The 21,890-nt window shown below is 41.9% G+C and overlaps 1 protein-coding gene across 7 annotated transcripts in view; it reads left to right on the top strand.

Annotated features, from left to right (window-relative positions):
- The window catches only part of rnf213b (ring finger protein 213b), a 56,790-nt gene that overhangs the window by 10,600 nt on the left and 24,300 nt on the right, over positions 1-21,890 (top strand). For 6 of the 7 annotated variants that reach the window (XM_024284458.2, XM_024284459.2, XM_024284456.2 and 3 more), the window contains 23 exons: positions 53-181; positions 1,436-1,601; positions 1,690-1,857; positions 1,938-2,087; positions 2,167-2,795; positions 3,811-3,970; positions 4,059-4,276; positions 5,322-5,465; positions 5,554-5,706; positions 8,609-9,860; positions 10,039-10,223; positions 10,308-10,460; positions 10,585-14,343; positions 14,430-14,566; positions 17,652-17,750; positions 18,406-18,518; positions 18,611-18,724; positions 19,303-19,355; positions 19,469-19,625; positions 19,697-19,868; positions 20,632-20,820; positions 20,933-21,066; positions 21,147-21,322. In XM_024284458.2, the coding sequence (XP_024140226.1) occupies positions 53-181; positions 1,436-1,601; positions 1,690-1,857; positions 1,938-2,087; positions 2,167-2,795; positions 3,811-3,970; positions 4,059-4,276; positions 5,322-5,465; positions 5,554-5,706; positions 8,609-9,860; positions 10,039-10,223; positions 10,308-10,460; positions 10,585-14,343; positions 14,430-14,566; positions 17,652-17,750; positions 18,406-18,518; positions 18,611-18,724; positions 19,303-19,355; positions 19,469-19,625; positions 19,697-19,868; positions 20,632-20,820; positions 20,933-21,066; positions 21,147-21,322 (8,610 nt within the window). The remainder of the gene's footprint in view (positions 1-52; positions 182-1,435; positions 1,602-1,689; positions 1,858-1,937; positions 2,088-2,166; positions 2,796-3,810; positions 3,971-4,058; positions 4,277-5,321; positions 5,466-5,553; positions 5,707-8,608; positions 9,861-10,038; positions 10,224-10,307; positions 10,461-10,584; positions 14,344-14,429; positions 14,567-17,651; positions 17,751-18,405; positions 18,519-18,610; positions 18,725-19,302; positions 19,356-19,468; positions 19,626-19,696; positions 19,869-20,631; positions 20,821-20,932; positions 21,067-21,146; positions 21,323-21,890) is intronic. The other variant, XM_024284461.2, reaches the window with a different exon arrangement.

Below are 21,890 nucleotides of genomic sequence, written 5' to 3'. Positions count from 1 at the left end.
AGCAGAGTTTCAGCCCAGACTAACAGATAGAAACTCCTGTCTCCTTCTGCAGCTCGCTGAGGAGGACAGAGTGCTGCTGTGCAGCCTGGAGTCAACACAGTGTATGATCAGGAAGAGTCACCGTGTTGTGCAGAGCTGCTTTGAGGAGCTGGCCTCCTCTGCCATCCAGAGCATCTGTCAGGTGAGTGGAGGGTTTGGGTGCAGGGCCGCTCAGTTATGAGGCAATACTAAGACATGGATAGATTAGAAGATCAGTAGAAGGCTTTTACTCATTTGATATGAACCTTTTTTTTAATATATTCATTTGTCTGAATGTAATTAAACCCTAATTTACAGACATACACTGTCTTATTTCAATAAAACCTATGTAATATGTTTTATCTAAAATCAATGTTTATACTACAAATGATCAGTCATAGTGATTATTTTAATGTTCACAAATAACCCTTCAACTCCTCAATTATTTTGTGAAAAACATAAAAAATTAAAATGTTGGTTCCTCTGTTTAGGCAACCAGCAATTTTCGAGCAAGAACATTATATCTGCCATTATTTGTAAAATATATCATTTCATTTCATCATTTCTTCATTTATAAAGCACCTTTCACCACCAGCCAAGGAGGCCCAAAGTGCTGTACACAAGAAAATACAACACATAACAATCCTAAAAACAATTTTAAAATAAATAAATAAATACATACATAAAATCCTACTTAAAAGAAATTAAAATTTACATGATAAAAAAGCAGCTAGGCAGATACTGTAGCGCGATAGTGGAGGAACAGTTTAGATTTAAAACTCTCCAAAAGTGTGACCTCTCTAATACTCAGTGGCAACTGGTTCCACAGCTTAGGAGCCAGCACAGAAAAGGCACGATCTCCTCGGGACTTACATTTGGTTCTCGGAACCAGTAACAAACACTGGTCCGCAGAACGCAAAGACTTAGAGGGAGAATATTTTAAAATTAGACCCCAAAGGTAAGACGGTGCCGTACCTGCCTGTGATTTAAAAGCAGAGATAAGAATTTTCATAAAAATCAGATATTGCACGGGCAGCCAGTTCAAAGAGACCAGAACAGGGGTTATGTGATCAGACTTCTTAACACCACATATAAATCTGGCCGCTGCATTTTGCACCAGCTGTAATCTGGCTAGTGAGGCCTTGGGCAACCCGGCGTATAAGGAGCTGCAGTAATTCAGCCTGGACAACACAAAAGCGTGAGTCACTATTTCTAGGTTTGACTGGGATATGAAGGACTTGATCCTGGATAAACGTTTATATATATATATATATATATATATATATATATATATATATATATGCATGTATATTTTTAAAGGTAAATGGTGGTGAATCGTGAGTGCTCCCGTGATCATTCACCTTTCTATTTTCAGAAAGGTTAACTTTAGTTCTAATTTGTCATTCTCTTTTCCCAGAGAGGACAGGAAGGAGATCTGCTGAGAAATCTCTGCTCAAAGGTGAAAAGTCCTCCGACTACCATCCTGTCTGCCATCATTGTTGAATCTTCATCGCGGTTCAGAGACCAAATGGTGGCCAAGCTGCTGGACCCACAGTCAGCCATGAACTTCCTGCTGTCTAACTGTGAGCTCCTGAGACAGGATTTCTTAAACGCATTTTTACACGTGTTGATTCGTCCTTGTTCAGTTTTCATGTGGTATGCTGGCCTCAGGGGAGTGGAGGTCTCTGCAGGTAGATGACACAGCTGGACTGGTGGTGCACAGCTGCGTGGAGGCTGTGACGGCTCTGCTGGTGTCTCTTCTTCAAGGAAACGTGACCCTGGGACACTTGCAAACCTGTCTGAAGCACCGAGAGCAGCTAAAGAAACTTTACCAGCAGTGTAGGAGCCTTCACCAACTCTTTAAGATCAAAACATTTAATCAAAAAATGCTGCAATAATCAATGATCCTTTTTCAACAGACAAGAAAAACCCACATTCTGAAAGGGTTCCTGTGGATGTGGAGAGTGTTTTGGCCCAGAGAGAGTTGGATCTGAACACCTTCATGCAGCAGAGGCACTACATGGATACACTGATTAAAATGATGGCTAAGATAAAGGAAAGCATTAGAGGTAGCACGACATTTTCTTACCAGCAGCAGCAACATTATGTTAGTTGTTCCAAGACTAAACTGTTGTCTGTATTCCTCAGCCCCTGAGATGACACCTATTGAGAGAAAACACACAGCAGACCTCACCAGCGTGAGCCTGAGCAAGCTGGTGTTCGTTCAGGCCTTTGATGCAGATGGAAGCCCAAAGATGCTTCCTCCCACAGTGCTGTGGTACAACCCAAGCCTGAATGTCTTAAAGATGGCCAGTCAGATGCACAAGCTAACAAACAGCAACCTCATTCTGTCCTCCTGGGTCAAACGATCAGCACATGTAGCATCAGAACAGCGTCCAGCCACAGCTCCGGTTCAGATGAACCTAGTACGTGTCTGTGAGGACATCTGGAGCCCTCTGCTGACAGAGTTCCTCCACCTGGGAGTCAGGATCTCACAAGCTGACATCTCTTTTAAGCTGCTCGATCAAGTTTTGGTCGACTCTGGGGACCAAGGTGACGGGGGGCTTCTGAACACGGAGCTGAATTTGATGTCAGAGGCGATGTCTGCAGCTGGAGGCATCAATTCTGAGGAGGGCTGGGTGGAGCTGAGGCTGAGGCAGATCCAGGAGTATCGCAAGCTACTTGAAGCAGCAGCTGCAGCCAGCACCATTCTGAGGATTGCAGAGAAAATGAAGCTTTCTGGAAGCTTCTCTGCAATTGAGACCCTCAGCCAAATGGTAATAACTTACAAGTGTTAGTGAAGGATGTAGCTTTGACTTTTACCCATTTGATATTTTCTCACTGTCTTCTTTTCTGTGATTTTTTTCTTGTTTGGTCTCCTTGTTTTGTCTCCATTACTTCAGCAAATCATCAAATGAAAAACTCTTTTCAATATTCATAAAATATTACCAGTTGTGATCTCCATCCTGCCTTTGTTGATATTTGAAGATGCTTTTTGTTTTTTTCTTTTCTCTGGATGGTCTAGCATTTCCTTATCCTTTCAGCTTTGGATCAAATCATGTGATCAGATCCTGTTCAGGGATGCTCTGCTGATTATAGAGTCAGTCCAACCAGTTCAAACTGGACCTTCAAATTCACTTCAGTTCAAATGAATTCATTAAATTCCATTAAAGTTGATTCAATTCACATTGATTCAATTTTAATGTGTCAATTAAATAAGCTATAAGAAGAAAATGAAACTGAATGTGTTTGCTAAAATCACATGTAGTCCCGATAAATGCAAACATCCATATTTCATCCATACAGTTCTTCATATTAAGTTAATATTAGGGCAACGTGGTGAGGAGATCAATCTATGTCACATAGTTTTAAACGTTTTTGTCCTGCTGACTTTCTAACTGCTCCCAACTGATGAAAAAGGAAAAAAAGTTTCTGCAGTTTCTGCTTTTTGTTCTGTTTTTCTACGTTTCCCATCATCTTTTGCCAACAGTATTTTCACAGTCTGTTTAACTTCCTTCTAGCTCTTTTAAAAAAATCATCTTTCTAGATTTTGTCACGCTGTCACCAGCCTTTCATTCTCTCCTCAACTGCTGTATGCTCGGACTGTGTCATGCTCATGTCTCAGCCTCTTAGTTTACATCCTCTGACTTTGGGTCTAAAGGTTCACCCACAGATGGGTCTAGAATACTAGAACAAATCATCCAGATTAAAGGCATTCATGCTGTGGTTGCTTAGGAGGAAATTTGACTTTTTCGTGGTGTTCCAATGATTTGCTTGCTTCGTCTTGAACAGGAAGAAGCTTCTTTTAAACAGAGGCTTCTAAGGTCCCTTACTGATGAGCTGCTCTGTGCTGGGCAGCAGCTCTCCTTGGTCTCCAAGCATCACACGTCCTGTCTGGAGGAGTTTCTGAGGAGCCATACTCTGATCCGCTGGGTGCAAGAGAACCTCAGAAGTGAGACCCCTGCAGTCAAATACAGTCACTCCTGTCCCAGTGCCATTGAATGGTGTTCTTACTGGTGAGCCTTTTTGCCCTCTCACAGATATGAGTGATTTGAAGGTCTATGTAGATCTTGCTTCCATTTCTGCCGGAGAGAATGACCGTGAAATTGACCAGGTGGCCTGCTTCCACGATGCTGTGATGGGCTATGCGCCTTTGCTCTACTCGCTCTCCCCTCAAGCTGGTTTTGAGAACTTCATGAAGTGTGCTCAGCTGGTGTGGGATGCCCACTGCAGGGACGAAAAGCTTCCTGACAAACTGGTAAACACCTTTAAGGCACAGCCTCTATTCTGTAAAATGGGAGACTTTAGATTTTAGAGCTATTAAGAAAAAACGGGAATACACTCTCTATTAGTCACTTTATTAGGCACACCTGTCCAACTGCCCATGAGCACAAGTTTCTAAACAGCCAATCACATTGCAGCAACTCAATACATTTATTCATGATATACGTGGTCAAGATCATTTGCCGAAGTTCGAACAGCATCAGAATGGAGAAGAGAGGTGACTGAAGTGACTTTGAACGTGGCGTGGTTGTTGGTGTCAGCTGGCCTGGTCTATTTCAGAACTGCTGATGTATTGGGATTTTCAACCACAACCATCTCTAGTGTTTACAGAGAATGGTCAGAAAAACAGAAAATATCCAGAGAGCTGCAGTTCTGTGGGTGGAAATGTCTTATTGATGCCAGAGGTCAGAGGAGAATGTCCAGACAGGTTCCAGCTGATAGAAAGACAACAGGAACTCAAAGATCCACTGGATACAACCGAGGTCTGCAGAAGAACATCTCTGAACACACAACAACCTTGATGCAGATGAACTACATTAGCAGAAGAACGCACCAGGTATCACTGCTGTCAGCTAAGAACAGGAAACTGAGGCTAGAATTCACACAGACTCACCAAAACTGGATGATAGAAGATGGAAAAACATTGTCTGGTCTGATGAGTCTCTATTTCTGATGCTACATTCAGATGATAGGGTCAGGATTTGACAACAACATAAAAACATGGATCCCTCCTGTCTTGGATCAATGGTCCAGGCTGGTGGTGGTGGTGTCATGGTGTAGGGATATTTTCTTGACACACTTTGAGTCCTTAGTACAAACTGATCATGGTTCCAACCCCATGGTCTACCTGAGTATTGTTGCTGATCATCACCTGACCATGACCATCACCAAGGATTAAGGCAGCTGTAAGGGCAAAATGGGGTCTAAGCATGGGTACTAGCATGGTGGACCTAAGAAAGTGGCAGGTGAGTGTATGCTTCAGTCAGAGTAAGAATGAAATATCCTGGTTTGTTTTTCAGAGAGAGTCGGCTCGTTTGCTTAACTGGCTGAAAACCCTGAAAGAGACTCATGGCTCTGTGGAGCAGTCCTCACTCTCGCTTGCTTCTTCCATCAATGAGCATGGAATTTATTACATCGGACGATCTGAAAGAAACACAGAAAAGGTAAGTGGACAATCTTGATTTAGAGATATAATTTAGAGGTATAATCGGGTTATCAAGGATCAGCCTTTTATCTGGTTTCCCTTCCCAGAGATGCCTTCAGAACATGGTGCAGGTGATGGTGAAAAGGGGTAGAGAGGAAAAGAGCTACAAGCATGAGGACCTGCTGGAGCTCCAGAACAAGCTCATGCTCATGTCTTCCAAAGGAGAACATGGAAGAGAACAAGTTACCAGGTTTACTGAGGTCAGTAAGTGCTTCACTATGATTCCAATACAAACTCCTCACTCAGTCTGACTCAGGGTTTTAGTTTTCTCTTGGGTTAGATTCACTTCATCTCAGTTTAGGATGAAGGACCTTATACAGAAGTAATGCATAAATGATAGTTTTTATATGGATAAAAGAAGGGAACCTGCAAACCAGGGTTAAGCTGCTTCTGGTTGCTAATACCTTTTCTCATCCAGAGCAAAATTCCACTACTGGTGAGAAAATGTGTTTTTCTTTTTTGTCTTTGTGTTGTGGCATCTTGCTGATGCTGCAGCTGGAGCAGATTACAACACTTATTCCTGTCTATATTGCAGGAAGACCTCTGTCTAGAACTATCTGACTGAATAATTTATAGTAACATAAGTTATTAATGTAGCAGAACATAAGTGGTCTTCTGTCTGGAGAAACCAGGACCAACATAGCCTTTTCTCTGAAAAGATGCTTTCATTAACTTTATTTTTTCCCTGTATTGGTATTAAACACATTTTTAGTTTGTTTAAAACATGAATAGTCTCCCTCAGTGTTGGTGAAAATGTTCATTTCAGATCAATATTTTTATGGCGATGGTAGTGTCAAAGTTATGAACAAGTTGAAAGCTAAACATTAAAAGAACTTGATCTAGAGCAAGGGTCTCAAACTCGCAGGCCATCTGCAGCCCGCGGGATGATAATTTGCGGCCCCCGTCTTCATATGAAAGATTACTATTAGTGCGGCCCGCAAGATTGATATGAATGACAGCTGTTGTGTGCAGAGCTGAACGAACCAATCACGGTGAGGTATATGGCTCTGGAGGGCGGGACATCGGCGGGCTGTCCAGTACCTCCTCCCTCATTCATTCATTCCTCCAGTCAGCTGGGCGGAGGAGGAGCCATGAAGCTGCTGGAAGTCCTTTCACTAACGTGATTCTTGTGCCCCACCCCTCTATTGCCGCGTGACATATTCACAGCCTGCTGCTCGTCAAAAAGCGTGTTCCTGACACCGCGTGGGTGTGGAAGGAGCTGGATGTCCCACATAAAATCATGCTTAAAATGAATGGGCGACACATATGGCGTTTTATTTATGTCAAAACTCCACACAGAAATAAGACTTCTCCGCGCACGCATCAACATTCCACGCGGACAAATCAGACCCTCGACAGCGCGTTTTCCTCCTCCACGAGCAGAAAAAGTCCTCGCGCGAGAGAGTGAATACTTCCGCGTGCGAGAGTGATGCCCGCGCGCGAGCAGAATCTTCAAAGTTATTTCCACACCGGCCGTGTGCGGTCTCTGCGGGTTCATGAACGCACGCTCAGCTGATCGCACGTTCATAAACCCGCGCAGACCGCGCTCAGCAGGTGGTATCCACACCGGAGCAGCGCGGTCACGCACGCAGTAGCAGAAAGGAGATTCTTCTTCTGTTGTGTTTTTACTGTTCATTAGAGCTCCTCTGCATCTACAGTAGGGAGAATCTCAGAGCAGAGAGTGAAAGCAGTTGAAAATCCCCAAAATGTTGCTTCATGTTTTTGTTTCCACAACTCTGTCTGTCTGTCATATTAACCCGACCGGACACAAACCGCAATGATTCATTTCTGTTTTGTGATCATGTTTGAAGCAGACGCCACACAAGCAGCTCCCAAATCAGAGTCCCTGATTGGTCACAGATCTGAGCTGCTGAGACTGTGCATGGAAATGTTGAACCGGATTGAAGATTCAGTGCGTGCCCGATTTGTACTCAAATCCAGACTTACAAACTTACGCGCGCTCCAGACACAAAGGCCAGGAATTCTGGTGTGCGCGCGTTTGCATTGACTTTTCATTGAAAGTGTGAGCTTGATTGCGCGCAGATGCGGCTGGTGTGTAAGCAGCTTCAGTGAGTGCGCTGCTCCAAGCTCAGAGATGAAGGAGGAGCTGTTAATACAGACATTTGAAACTAAATAAAAATAGGTTTCTCTTGTCTAGAGTTTCTCAAATATTTTCTCTTACACCCCCCCATGAAGAACCTATTCTTTCAGCTGCAAATCTCATTTTTGTATCAGTTAAGTTGCTCAAGTTAAACATATATCTCCCCAAAATATTGTACTTTTATTATCATTAAAGAATAATTTTAAAAAATTCTAAATAATCTGTACCATTTTTTCTTTCTTTCTTTCTTTTTTTAAAGAATCCTTCCAAAACTTTCAGACAAAGTAAAATCAAGTCTTTCCTTGTTTCCCTCCACAGTACTGATGAATTCTGGCTTTTTTCTCAGAGATTCAGTTTTTTTTCATTGGTTCACTGTGAACAGCGGCTCTTTCTGCTACCAAATGGATTTTTAGGTTGTTTTTGCTATATTTAATTTATTATCAACTACTTTGTAGGATTATGCACAATATCCATAACTAATGTAAACATGTTTTTATTCAAAATTCCCCCCAGGGGGGCGCTCCCCACCATTTGAGAAACACTGCTGTAGTCAGTCAATATGTGGTTTCTTCAGTCGTCTGTATCTGCTGTATGGTCATTATTATTATTTTTTTTAATTGTTTAATTCATTTTTTTTAAATGAATTAATTTATTTAACTCATTATTTCGTATTAAAATAGAGATGTTTGAGAACATTGGAATCTTTTATCAGCGATTTTCTTGTGAAAATCCTGATGCGGCCCAGCCTCATCCAGACTCTGCCTCCAGTGGCCCCCGGCTGAATTGAGTTTGAGACCCCTGCTCTAGAGTGAAGAACAGTGCTGTAACTGAAGCTGTGCTGGGGTACAGCACATGTGATCATCAACATTTTATGCAGCGTAGAAAGTGGTTTGAAGTACAAAGTTTTCTTTAACTGTATGTTTCTTAAAACATTATGTTTAAAAAAAATCCATGAGAGTTCAGCTGACCTTTCAACATCTCCACCCCATGATGTACTGTAGGTCTTTGAAGGAGTTCAAAGAGTAGGAAGCATCTTTCTGCAAATGCAAACATCTGGTAACATGCTGTTCTGGGACTGGCATGCCCTGGTCTACTGCGCCGCACAGCAGCAGCCTTGCATCAAGATCACCTTCTCATCCCTGGGGGGTCAGCAGATGCAGTACCATGGTGAGGTGACACAGCAGCTGCAGCAGCTGGCTGAAATGATGGACTTCTGCCACAAAGAATGGCAAGTCTTCATCAGTGAGATGCGCTCAAGCTTTAGCGTACTGAACTACTACACCACAGAGCAAATGGTGTACCTGTGTCGGTGGATTCACAGGGTTTGTCTGACACAAGCATCAGCTCCACAACAGCTGTGGAATTTACTTGTTCCTATAAAGTCTCTGTGCACACTGAATGACATCCGAGCCGCTTATTCCAGTGCTGTAAGTTTGGCCACAATGTGCAATGAACTGCAGGAGGTATCTGACCATGAAGAGCAGGACTGTAAACCATCTGAGAGGGGCATCGAGGAAGATCTTGATTTAATGGAGTTTTCTTCAGACGATGAAGAGGCTGAGAAATGGGATGTTGTCCACACAGATATGATCAGGGGCAAAAACCAATGGGAGCAATTACTGAGAGACATGTCAAAATACCTGAGTGACAGCTTGGACATAAAGACTCTAGCCCGCGTCCTATCATGCCTTTCTGAATCAAATCAGCTCCACATGATCAGAAATCTTCCCAAACAAATCCAGGAAGGGAAGCCGAATCTTGTGCTTTGTCCAAACGCAGAAGTTTTTACCACCACGCTGTCGTTTTACATGGAGAGTCCAGAGCAGCCGCTGCCATCTGCTGATGAGGTTTTGGTGTGCAGAGAGGAAACCACTCCAGAAGAAGTGGAGGTCTTTCTTCGTCGAGTCTTTAACCAAGCCTCCAGCCATAACTGGCAGAAGATCTACACCCTGGTTAATCCTGGGCTGCTGGGATATGATGTCAGTGAAGCCTTGGTGGAGACATATGAGGGTCTTGAGAGGAGTGCCAGCTCGCGTTTTCGATTGGTAATTGTCAGTCCTGTAGCTCACCAACACAGATGTGTGCCATCCTACTTTAGCAACAACAAAATTCAGGCAGGTGAGAGTATAAGAGAAGACGTTGCCAAGAAGTATCTCTGTCACCACTTCAGACCAAACATGTTGAACCCAGTTGCATCAATCTCCCCGGATCAGCTCTCCGTCTGGATGGTTTCATCTGTGCGGCCTGCAGTCGGTAAGGTTTTGATTTGTTTGGGAGAATATACTACTGTGCGTTATGTCTTATGTAAAAGCCTTTTAATAATGCTGAATTTTTCCAGACTTTATTTAATTTATATTGACAGTTTTTTTAACTATATTCATCATTTATAGCATAAAGACATGCTTGTTTATTTATTTTTTTTTTTTTTCAGGTAAATCCCTTTTTGTGGATCATTTGTTTGAAAAGTTCCAACAGAAACATCCAAGAGCAAAACATATCAAGATCCGACTGATCAAGCCGTGTGTGGACATGGATTCTCTGATTAAGAGACTTACAGAGACACTCTGTCCTTTGAGAGAGCAGGACCCCGTTCTCCTTCACTTAGACACGGCTGGAGTACGTAGGCAAGCATTTGTGCTGAGGGCCTGATGGCCCTGTTGTTTGTTGCTTGTGAGAACCCATTTGACTTCTTTATTTCAGGTCCGCACTGGTCTAGAGGAACTCCTCTTTCGTTTATTGGTTCTGGGGTGTGTAAGTGACAGCCATGGAACTTTATGGAGAAGAAATGAAGCTCACCTGATAACTGTGGAGGTCCTGAAACCAAACGTGTCTCCTCAAAACCAACCTAGAGAGGTAGTACTGTCTATCTTTGTCTATTTTTGGAATAGACGTTAATATCTCCTAAATGCTTATCACAGTTGTCAGAAGACAATTTCTTGTAACTTGTCAAAAACAATAATTTTTTGTTTTTCTTTAGGTAAACCTTGCACTTTTTGACATTCTGCCCACCATTCATTGTAGACCACCAAAAGAGGTGAGGCACATTTTGTCAAATCAAAGATTCCTCTCCAAGAAACCCTTTGATCCACTCATGAATGAACAAGAGTTTCAAAGTGAAGGGATTCAAAGACCTTACCAGTACTTGAGGCTCTACAACCAAAAGCAGAATCTGGATCGTTTCAGCTATAAGGACGGGTCTGTTGTTGGGAACCCAGATGATTGTCTTCATCATTTTCTTCTATACTGTGGCATGGAAGATCCGTCATGGGGCGAGTTGAAGAACTTCTCCTGGTTCCTCAATGTGCAGCTGAAAGACTGTGAGAACTCTGTGTTTTGTGATCCAGATGTTCTTGCAGACCATCTGCCTGAGTTCAAGAGCTTCATTGTGAGCTTCATGATTCTCATGGCGAGAGATTTTGCCTCACCATCTCTAAGCACATCTGATGAAAGTCCTGTGTTGCGCACAGGACTTGGTCAGAGTGAAGAGCTTCTTACTCTCCTGACGATTCGCAAGCGCTGGGAAATGGAACCTCATCCATACATCTTTTTTAACGCAGACCATTCCTCGATGTCTTTCCTCGGTTTTAACATTCAGCCATGTCAGAGACGAAACACACTCAATGCAGTTGATCCTTCCAGCAAAAAAGTTCTGATACAGAATGTAATGCCACAGAAACTTTATGAAGGTTTGAATCGACAAAGGATATGTCTGACAGAGAACTTCGATCGTTTGCCGCGGTCAGACAAAATCAAAAGGATTTCTTGTGTTGTTGGTGCACAGAAAGGTATAACCGACAAGAGCTTTGATCCAGACCCAACATACGAGCTCACTGCTGACAACGTGATGAAAATGTTGGCTATACATATGAGGTTTCGATGTGGAATTCCAGTTGTCATTATGGGTGAGACGGGATGTGGGAAAACCAGACTGGTCCGATTCCTTTGTACGCTGCAGAAAGAAGACAAACCAGTGGAGAACATGGTTCTTGTCAAGGTTCATGGCGGAACAACTGCAGAAATGATCTACAGGAAAGTGCGTGAGGCTGAGGATCTTGCTTTTAAGAACCAGCAAATGCATAAGATAGACACCATCTTGTTTTTTGACGAAGCCAACACCACAGATGCCATTTTTGCCATTAAGGAGGTCTTGTGTGACCAAACTGTGAAAGGAGAACCTTTGAAGGCACAAAGTGGCTTAAAAATAATAGCAGCCTGCAATCCTTACAGGCAGCATTCCCCTAAAATGGTGGAACGTTTGGAGCTGGCAGGGTTGGGGTACAGAGTAAGAGCCGATGACACTAAAGACCGCTTCGGCAAAGTTCCTCTGAGGCAGCTGGTGTACAGAGTGCATCCTTTGCCTTCAAGCTTGATCTCTTTAGTGTGGGACTTTGGTCAGTTAAGTGATTCAACTGAGCTTTCTTACATTGAACAGATTGTTCAAAAGAAATCAGCTGATCACAGTTTGCCAGCTGCATGTAGAGACATTATTTCTGCAGTGCTGGCAGCCTCCCAGAAATACATGAGAAGTCGGAAAGATGAGTGCAGCTTTGTGAGTCTCAGAGATGTCGAGCGGTCTATGAAAGTACTGGTTTGGTTTTACCAGCATAGCATGGACCTATTCTACAACTGCAACCATCTCAGTGAAGATTACAAAGTGCTGAAGTGCTTGATTCTTGCTGTTGGAGTGTCCTACTATCCATCTCTGGTGGCAAAAGAAGAGTACCTGGGGAAAATCTGTGTTCACTTTCCTCACCCTCTCAACTCAGCAGCAGCATTGCAGGCAGAAATTTCCTCCTGTCAAGAAATCTTCCTTCAGAACATTCAGACAAGGGAAACCATTGCCAAAAACATTGCACTAACAGAGAATGTGTTTCTCATGGTGGTTTGCATAGAGCTCAGGATTCCGCTGTTCCTGGTTGGAAAACCAGGCAGCTCCAAGTCTCTTGCTAAAACAGTTGTAGCTGACGCCATGCAGGGCCAGAACTCACACTCTGAACTGTTTAGGAAACTCAAGCAGGTTCACATGGTCTCCTTTCAATGCAGTCCTCACTCAAGTCCAGAAGGTATCATTGGAACATTCAAAAACTGTGCCCGCTTCCAGAAGGACAAAAATATGGAAGAGTATGTGTCTGTGGTGGTTCTCGATGAGATCGGGCTTGCAGAGGATTCTCCTCAGATGCCTCTGAAAACTCTTCATCCTCTTTTGGAAGATGGATGCATTGACAATGACAAGCCAGACCCTCACCTGAAGGTTGGGTTTGTCGGCATTTCCAACTGGGCTCTTGACCCAGCAAAGATGAACAGAGGAATATTTGTGTCCAGATGGGATCCCAGTGAGGATGAGCTTGTGCATACCGCCCAAGGAATCTGTTCATCCGTCAATCAGATTCTCTTGAAAATCAAACACCTTTTTCCATATTTGGCAAAAGCCTTTTTGAACATCTGCAAGGAAACTTCCAAAAATCAGTTCTTCGGTCTGAGAGATTATTACAGCCTCATCAAAATGCTCTTTGCAACAGCCAAAGTCACACAGCAGGAGCCTGATGGAGAGCAGTTGGTAGAGGCCATCTTGCGTAACTTCAGTGGACAGCCGAAGGGTTTTGACTCTGTCGAGTTTTTTCAAGAAGTTCTCCAAGATATTCATGAAATTCCCAGACCGAGCACTCTCGACATGGTGAAAAAGAACCTGGATCATGAGTCCAACGAAGAGAGCAGATACCTCCTCTTATTGACCACCAACAATGCTGCTCTTCATATCCTTCAGCAGCAAGTCTTTGCAAAAAGTGACTCTTCACCTCCTGAAATCATCTTTGGTTCAGGATTCCCGAAGGACCAGGAATATGGTCATATATGTCGTAACGTTAACCGTGTGAAAACATGCATGGAGACCGGACGCCACGTCATTCTCCTCAACATGCAGAACCTCTATGAAAGCCTGTATGATGCTCTGAACCAGTACTACGTCTACCTTAGTAATCAACAGTATGTCGATCTTGGTCTGGGCTCCCACAGAGTCAAATGTCGTGTTCATATAAACTTCAGATTGGTTGTGATTGAAGATCAGAAGAAGGTTTATGAGCACTTCCCAGTTCCCCTCATCAACAGGTTGGAAAAACACAGAGTGGATCGCAGTACTGATCTGGAGTTATGGCAGCACAGAGTTCTCGACAAACTGAGAGGTTGGCTGCAGGGTTTCTCTGGTGAGACCAATCAGGATTTCAAGCTGTCTGACATTTTTATTGGCTTCCATGATGATGCCTGTGCCAGTGCATTGTTGCAGGCATTGGAGGAGAGAAAACAAAAAGGTCTGAAGTATGAATCAGGACTGCATCAGCAGGAAAACATAAGACCATTTCAGTCAGACAAAAAGGAGCAAACGATCGACATGGAGGCTGACCAGTTTGTCGATGCAATGGACTCAGAGCAAGAAGGTGAAATGGAGGAAATAAGAAATAAAGCTGGAAGACAGAAGCTAGAAAATGAAGAGATGATGGAGACAGAGAGTTACGCATTATCTTCTGAGCTAAAGAAAGAGGACGATGTCCTTGAATTAGCCAAAAGTCTGTTGCTGAACTGTGCAACTCCTGATGCTGTGGTGAGACTCAAATACTCCGACCTGTCAACTCAAGAAAAGGAAAAACTCCAAAAACTATACTTCCAGCAGCATCACCATTCACTTCGAGATTTTTTGGAATACTCCATGAGCAGATATGAGGGCTGTTGCAGGTTTCTGGAGGTGAGGCACTAGATGGAGCTGCAAATTCATTATTCCTTATGACCCTCACAAACTTAACAGCACTGTGCACCTTGTGGTTTGCACAGATCACTACGTTCTCCAGCTTGTTAACCAGGTCAGATGTGAGGGAGATGGCCCATGCTCTTGGACTCCATACTGACAGATTTATGCTGCTGTCACTTCACCAGTTTGACACAGAGGTCTCCTTCTGCAACAAAATAAGGTATAAAGTCTACCTCTTTCTCAATCCTTTTTGCCTTAAATTATCTATTAACCAAGTAAAAGGAAAGAAAATTATCAAGGAACTGGAAATTGAATACCACAAACCTTAACATAGACCTGTGCTATGTTCATTGAACCTACTACAGTGCAGTGATGTGCAGTAAGGTTCACAGCTACTGAGGCACTGATGTCATCAGTCAGATTTACAGACATATGAGCTCTACAGAGCAGCTTATTCACCATTTGATAGAGAACAGTTAAAACATGTTGTTTAAAATTTCATTTCAGTATTTTTATTCTTTTTACAAACTGTAGAATAAAAAAAATCCCCAAGATTGTTATTATTGACTTACTTTTACTTATGAATGAACTCTGTGCGCTGCTCTTTCTGAAGAAACACACGAATAACCTGTTTGTAGAAGTCTTTGGCCCAATTCGAATTTTTTCTAATTCTAATTTTTTTAAAGATTTTTTTTCCATTATCACAAGTAATTAGAGTTATAAATTGACCAATCAGATGGCCCAATAAGCGTTTGTAGGTCTGACTTCGACCGTCTGGGGGGTTTGATTGACAGATGACGGGTAGCCAATGGGAGCAGACTTCATCAATGGGTCCGTGAAGACCTTTTAACACCTACTTTACAATTCAACAATGTACCAATCATTGTCCTACTGTTGTTTTCCTCAATGGAATGTACCGATGCAGCAGTTTAAAACAACAAGAGGAGCATGCTGTCGACATTTTTAGATGAGGATTTACTCTGTAGAAATAGATTTCACTCTGAGGTTATGTGCTTTGGACTTTTTTGTTTGATTAACGTTCGTTTTTCTTTTTTCACAGTTTTGATTGTAGCTTATAAATAATAAGTTGTGTATCAAACGGAATGGTACAGCTCCTCCATAAAATAACCAAGTTTCATCTTCGCCGCACTTCTCCAGCTTCAGCCTGAATTAGACATCTGAAGAGCGCGAGACAAACTTCAATGGATGTTTGAATGGATCGTATTGTCAAACAGAAAAAGATACAGCTATTCATTTGTTAGAATGGTTATTTATTTTAAATACCACTGAAGAGGCTTCTCATGTGCATCTGATCAGACTCTAAATGGACAAGCGCTGCGGCGTCACCCAAATGCTCCTTTTTGGTTAGACAAAAAGGAAATGTTGAATTGGTTCTCCCTCAAAGGCTTGAACACTAGCTGCGTTTCCATTACACATTTACGCAAAACTTTATTGCAATCCTTGGAATTTCAAAAAACATTGTTTCGAAATGACGCTGTTTCCATTAAATCATCATTATGCGATAAAGCACAACCCAACTCACGCGATAAGTCATTAAAAACACGACGATGAATGAGAACAAGTGTTTTTTTTATTTGATTCACTAAAAAAGGAGCATTGAGGTGACGTCACAGCTCTGTCTGGAGAGTGCGTTCCACACAGAGTCTATTGACAGTCTCAGGTGAGAAACCTGTTCAGTGGTTTTTAAAAAAAATAACCATTCCAGCAAGTAAGCTGCTGGACCTTTTTCTGTTTAAAAACACGACAAGATCCATTTAAGTTTCTGTCCCTGCACTCGCGCTTTTCCTCAAACGAGACTTCAGCATCTTCAGGCTCCAAGCTGCAGAAGTGTAGCTGCAGATGAAGCCATGAGAAAATCTTGGTGATTTTATTATGGAGGAGCTGCACGATTCCGTATGACACGTAACTTATAAAGAGCTGTGAAGCTGTTGGATCTCTCGTGCCGCTTCATACAAAGAGGAGCATCTATTTCGACAAAAGTGTTTCCATTAGAGTTTTGTGAAAATTGTCTGTTTTGAAACTGCCCAAATACCACCTCCTCTAAGCGCAAAAACTTTTTTTCGAAAAATGCAAGTTTTTTTTTTTTTTAAATTGTGGTGTTTCCATTAGGAGAATTTATTATCGAAATTCCAATTTGCGCAATTTCAGAGTTAATAGAAACGCGACTAATGACTTGTACAATTCTCCGGTGTTATTAAAGTAGAAGCTGTTTACATCCCGCAGTCTCGTGGTCGAGGCGTGTAAAGAGGAGGGAACTCACAATAAACTGACTCCAGATTGGCGACAGTACTTCCTGTAGATTCATGACTTAGCTATGACTCACAGAGACTCAGACCAATCGCTGGAGATGGGTTGCAGACGTGAAGTGACGGAAGTGACGGTGAAAGCGGTGGCCTACTTTCACGAGGAGTGGAGGTGCATTTCCAATGGGGGACCTCATGGCTCGATAAGTCCAGTTTTATAAGGCTGTCTATGGGTGTTACATACATTCTCCAGGCACACCACCACCCTCTGCTTTGCGGCATGCGTACTGCAGTGCGGCAGGCAGACTGTCTGCCTCACTTACTGTGTTTTTAAAGCATATATTTAGCGGATAACAAGACTAAATGAGTCCAAAACTTTTTTCTACCAAAGAAACAAGGAGAACACACATAAAAAGGTAACCGTAGAAAAGACATGTCTAAAAAGAACATTTGATTTTTAATTTTAAAAAGTATATTAATTTTATTTAATTTATGCATTTTTAAGCTATATTTCCTCTGCCTCACCTGCCACCCATAACTACACATCCCTGCTACAGAGTGTTACATTCAGTAATTAGTCATTAAAAAACTGAGATGTGATGGCACTGTCTTAATACTGTTCAGTGTTGATCCATACCATATGATAGAAATGTTATGTAGATGCAGCAAAAATGTCCTCAGTTACTATTGGTCTTTATGCTTACTTATTATATTTCCTCCCTAATTAACTCTACTTTGAACAAAGAAGGTATAAATGATGGATGGATGGATGGATGGATGGATGGATGGAGGTTGATTATGTCTAAATGATGAATTGATGTGGGAAAAACAAAGATAGAAACTAAAGAGTTAAATAAATTTGTATTCTGAATTTTTTACAGTTTCCACTTGTCATGAACAGTAAGCTTTGTTATCATGTTGGAGATGTGACGGAGACTTTTGGAACTATAATGGATTTCTTTAAATGAGAGTTTCCTGACATCCATTCATTTCTGTCAGTATACAGATCAAATTGCAAGTGATGGTTCATTTCTCTCTTAGGAGCTTTCTACATGATGCTGGACACTCTCTTCACCTCCTGCTCATTCAGATGGACCTTGAAGAATCCCATTGCAGCGATGAGCTTCTTGCATCTGCAAAGTGGGTTACAAAGTCACCCAGATACCTGATAACATTTTTGTTCATGCTAAGCATTGTACTCCCACCCCCAATTACAGAATCCCCCTTATTGGCGGGGGTTAGGGATCGAAGACTTCTGCAAATATGCAGAATCTGTGAATATGGAGACCCCCTCCCATATTTTTTTTCTATTGTAAAATTGTTCCAAGTGATCTTTTAATTATAATTATACCACTTTCATCCTTAATTTAAAAACCTTGTGTTGTTTTTTAAGTGATATTTCTGCAAGCATCTGCAGAGCAGCAGCAGCTCATTAGAAATTCGCCTCTGAGTTGTGGGCAGGACTGTTGCCGCGGAAGTTGGCTCCACTAATTTCCCATCAGCCTTTGTTTACACACTCACTCGCCAGCTTCTAGCATTTCAGAAGACCAAACTAACATTAGTGGTGCAAAAAAATGGCGAGCAATATCAAGGCTTTACAGCCGCACAGTTTTGAGCCAAAGATGAGCTCAGACAAGGAAACAAAGACGTTAATGGATCTATTGCAGGTGGATGCATCAGAACAGAAACATAGAAGGCCCACTCATGGCAACAAGAAATTGTTGAAATCTTTAAAAACACAATTTTCATTGGAGTGGGTCTTCAAGTTAAAAGGCATGTGGTTATCCCTCAATAGGTACTGTACGATGAATTACGTGACTTCACTGGAGGATCAGATCTGCTGGGTGATTTTCATCATCAAAGCGTCCAGGATTCCCAGTCAGTCAAGATACATCAGCTTCCAAGGAGGCAAGGCACCCCGAAGTTCCACCACCTCTCTGAAAACTGCCCTTGGTATTATCCACAAAAGACATGAAATCATGTGCTGTGTTTTATGAAAGGTGTCTGGAATTCAGCGCACATCGATGACCTGAGGGATTCAGAAGACATGAGTCTGAACCTGTTGGACTTGTGTGGGACTCTCATGAGCAGCCTGCTGAAGCCTGCACTGCCAGGTAAAAGGCTGCGCGCATTCTTGGCCTTCAATAAAAATGTTTTATTTTTCAGTTTACAGGAGTGAAACTGTCAAAAGTCATGAAGTGGTACTTTAGTTTTATTTAATCCTTATTCTAAATTGTCACCAGAATCGAAAAGTTTAAAGAGTTATCAATGTTTAATTCTTCAGCGTATGAAGGCTGCAGAGGAGATCTTGCCTCATTTTCTACAGATACGCTTTAAAAAATTGCTTCTCACTAATCACCAACTGAAATTCCTGCACACATTTTTTTCTACTGTTCTATTAAATAATAATGTAAACATTTTTTAGAAGTTTTAGGAGACTATATATTTAAATGTACCAATAACAAGAGTTGCAATCCCATGAGTTTTTGTTACTGAACTATTGGTACTTTTTTGTTTTTCTTTATCAGAAAGTATTTATTGTAAAGTTAAAAAGACAAAAATGTTGTTTTTTCCCCCACTTATTTTAAACCAACCCTCTTTGAAGCTACTAGCTTAAATTTTGTCTTTGAGTTGTACTTTTGTCCTCTCAGTATTTTTGTGTAAAATAAACTGACTTCTGGGGTTTCAACAGAAAATCCAACTGAAGCCATGAAAAAAAGAAAAGAGTCAAAAGAAGTCAGAAGTGTAAGTTAATGCACCAATAAGTGAATGTAAAACCAAGTCTAGTAAGCGAAACCTTTGCCTTTAATAATTGTGCTTAAATGAATCTTTTTTTTTTCTTTATGAATGGACCACAGACAGACAGAGCACACCTCCACTCCCTGTCCTTAGTGAGGTCATGTGTGCAGAAAGCTGTGGGTTTGCTGAGGGACGCGGACAACATGCCATCAAGAAGTATGCAGAGGATGCACATCCTTCTGAGTCTATTGAAGAGCCAGCAGGAACACCTTGGAGGTAAACGTGCCAAGCTTTTTGAAAGCAGCTTTACAGTAGGACTTCTAAAAGCAGATGAATCCACTTCACAGAGCTGTCGCGCTGCAAAACTCTGCTATGTGTTGGAGTGCGCTTCCAAAGTGCGCTTTTAAACAGACTGGCTGAGGCTTTGGAGCAGCGGGAGGAGCTGATGGGAGCTCCTAAGGATTGGGTCAGCACAGAGGCCAAAAAACGGCAAGCCCTGCAGGAGGGGGGCACTCTGAGGTAGAAATCCACCATTTTCCAGTTCATAAAAACACATTTTTCCTAATTCAGAAAAGGATCTTTTGGTTTCATTAATCACTTCAAATATTGTTTATTGTTGTTCCATAAACATACTTTCTTCTAAATGTACTTTATCATTAACATTTTTAATGACACTAAGACGTAATTACAAAAATAAGCAAGGTTTTTACCCCAGCTTCTTAAATTAGTGACCTTATTGTGTTATTTTTTTGTTGTATGCAGTTAAGCTTTTAACGCCTGAGGAGTCGCCAGTGACGCCTAAACCCAAAATCTTTAACATACTGTAAGTTTTCAACTATTAACACAATCATTCCAGCAGATTGTGAAGGAGAAAGGCGTCATAAGATGCTTTTCTCCTTCACAATCTGCTGTAATTACGCTGAGCGTGTTAATAGTTGAAAAGTTACAGTATGTTAAAGAACATAAACACTGGAGCTCCAGTGTTGAGGGGTTTATAAAAAACCTAAAAGCCTCAACATAAAAAAGTAAAAAGAATGATTTAACATTTATCTCTATTTTCTATCTGCTGTTTTTATTGGAGGTTTGCTATACTGTAATTTCCCCTTTCTGGGATCAATAAAGTTGATTTCTACTCTTCTCTGTTTAGAGAAACACACAGCAAGTGACTGTCTTGAAAAATGTATCCAGTGTTTTTATTTTAAGTGGACGTTTGTTGGTAGTTTAAGTTGTCTAAAGGAATGAGTTTCGGATGACCTGAGAGTGTTTTGTGTTTGTGAGGAAGACATACTCTGTGGCGCTGCCTTCAGTCCTCTGTGATACCACACTTGGCCAGCATGCTGGAGGTTCTGGATAGATATTCAAACCTGGAGCTGCTCTCCAACAGCGGGCTCAACATCAGCCTCCTGCACCTGTGGGTGGACATCCTGGCAGATTCACAAATCCTCCACCTCTCTCCTCTTAAAAGCTCAAGGTAAGTCATTCTAACTGAGTTCTAATTGACCCACTGGCTTCAAATACCCATAAAGCCTCACAGGACACCCTAACAGTTCAGTTTCAGTGGATCTTCTTGATTCCACTTTTAGTGAGTCAGACCAGGAGGTGTTGGTGCAACACTGCTTCATCGTGGATGAGGAGGAACTGCCATGTTTGGCCCCCTTCAGCTGGCTCATCAAACTGCACCTTGAAAGCTTGTGGGAAGAATCTGAATTCATGCCAGGTTTGTCTGATCTGAAAACTCCCTAATGTTGAAGCATGTTGTTATAGATTTTATCACTGGTTCTTTCAATGTCACCACAGTGACAAAAAAAGGTTGCGCAGAGAGGATTGTCCAGCTCGTGAGCGCCTTCAACAGCAGCAGGCTGGGCTTCCTCCTGCAGAAGCTCTCAGAGGCGGACAGAACGGAGCACGGCCTCCTCTACCTGCAGGACTTCCTGTTGCTGTCCCTGAAGATTAAGTCAAGAGATGAGCTGAAGGTACACAGACTCACAGCGCAACAGTAACCGCGCCTGGTCTATGAAGTCAGCATATTCAGTTCACTTCAATTTGTACAACCCAATATCACAACCCAGTTGTCTCAACAGGCTTCACACCAGTAGTTGTACAAAAATAACAAATCAATTATAAAATATAAACAGCAGCTGATTGTTAAACTAAACGAAAAAGACTAATCTAAGCTCGAAATCCATTTTTTCTCTGTGTAAAGCAATGCACATTTTCTGGATGAGGCCTTTCCAAATTCTTATGGTTAATGTTCTAACACTACACAGCTCTTCAGGAGCTCCTGTTGTTTAGGCAAGAAGCAAAGATTCATTTTTACAAGGTACAATTTGAAGTTTGAGTCTTACACCTTTTCTTAATCACACTTTGACATTTCAGGGTTTAAATTAAGATATACACTATATTACCAAAAGTATTGTCACTTCTCCCTTGACTCTCATATAAACTGAAGTCCTTCCCATTCCTAACCCATAGAGTTCAATGCTGGTCCTCCTTCAGCAGCTATTCCAGCTTCAACTCTTCTGGAAGACTGTCCACAGGTAG

This window comes from Oryzias melastigma, linkage group LG19 (assembly GCF_002922805.2).
Source record: "Oryzias melastigma strain HK-1 linkage group LG19, ASM292280v2, whole genome shotgun sequence".
Lineage (NCBI taxonomy): Eukaryota > Metazoa > Chordata > Actinopteri > Beloniformes > Adrianichthyidae > Oryzias > Oryzias melastigma.
The sequence above is the reverse complement of the archived record's forward strand: the minus strand, read 5'-3'. Positions and strand labels throughout refer to the sequence as shown.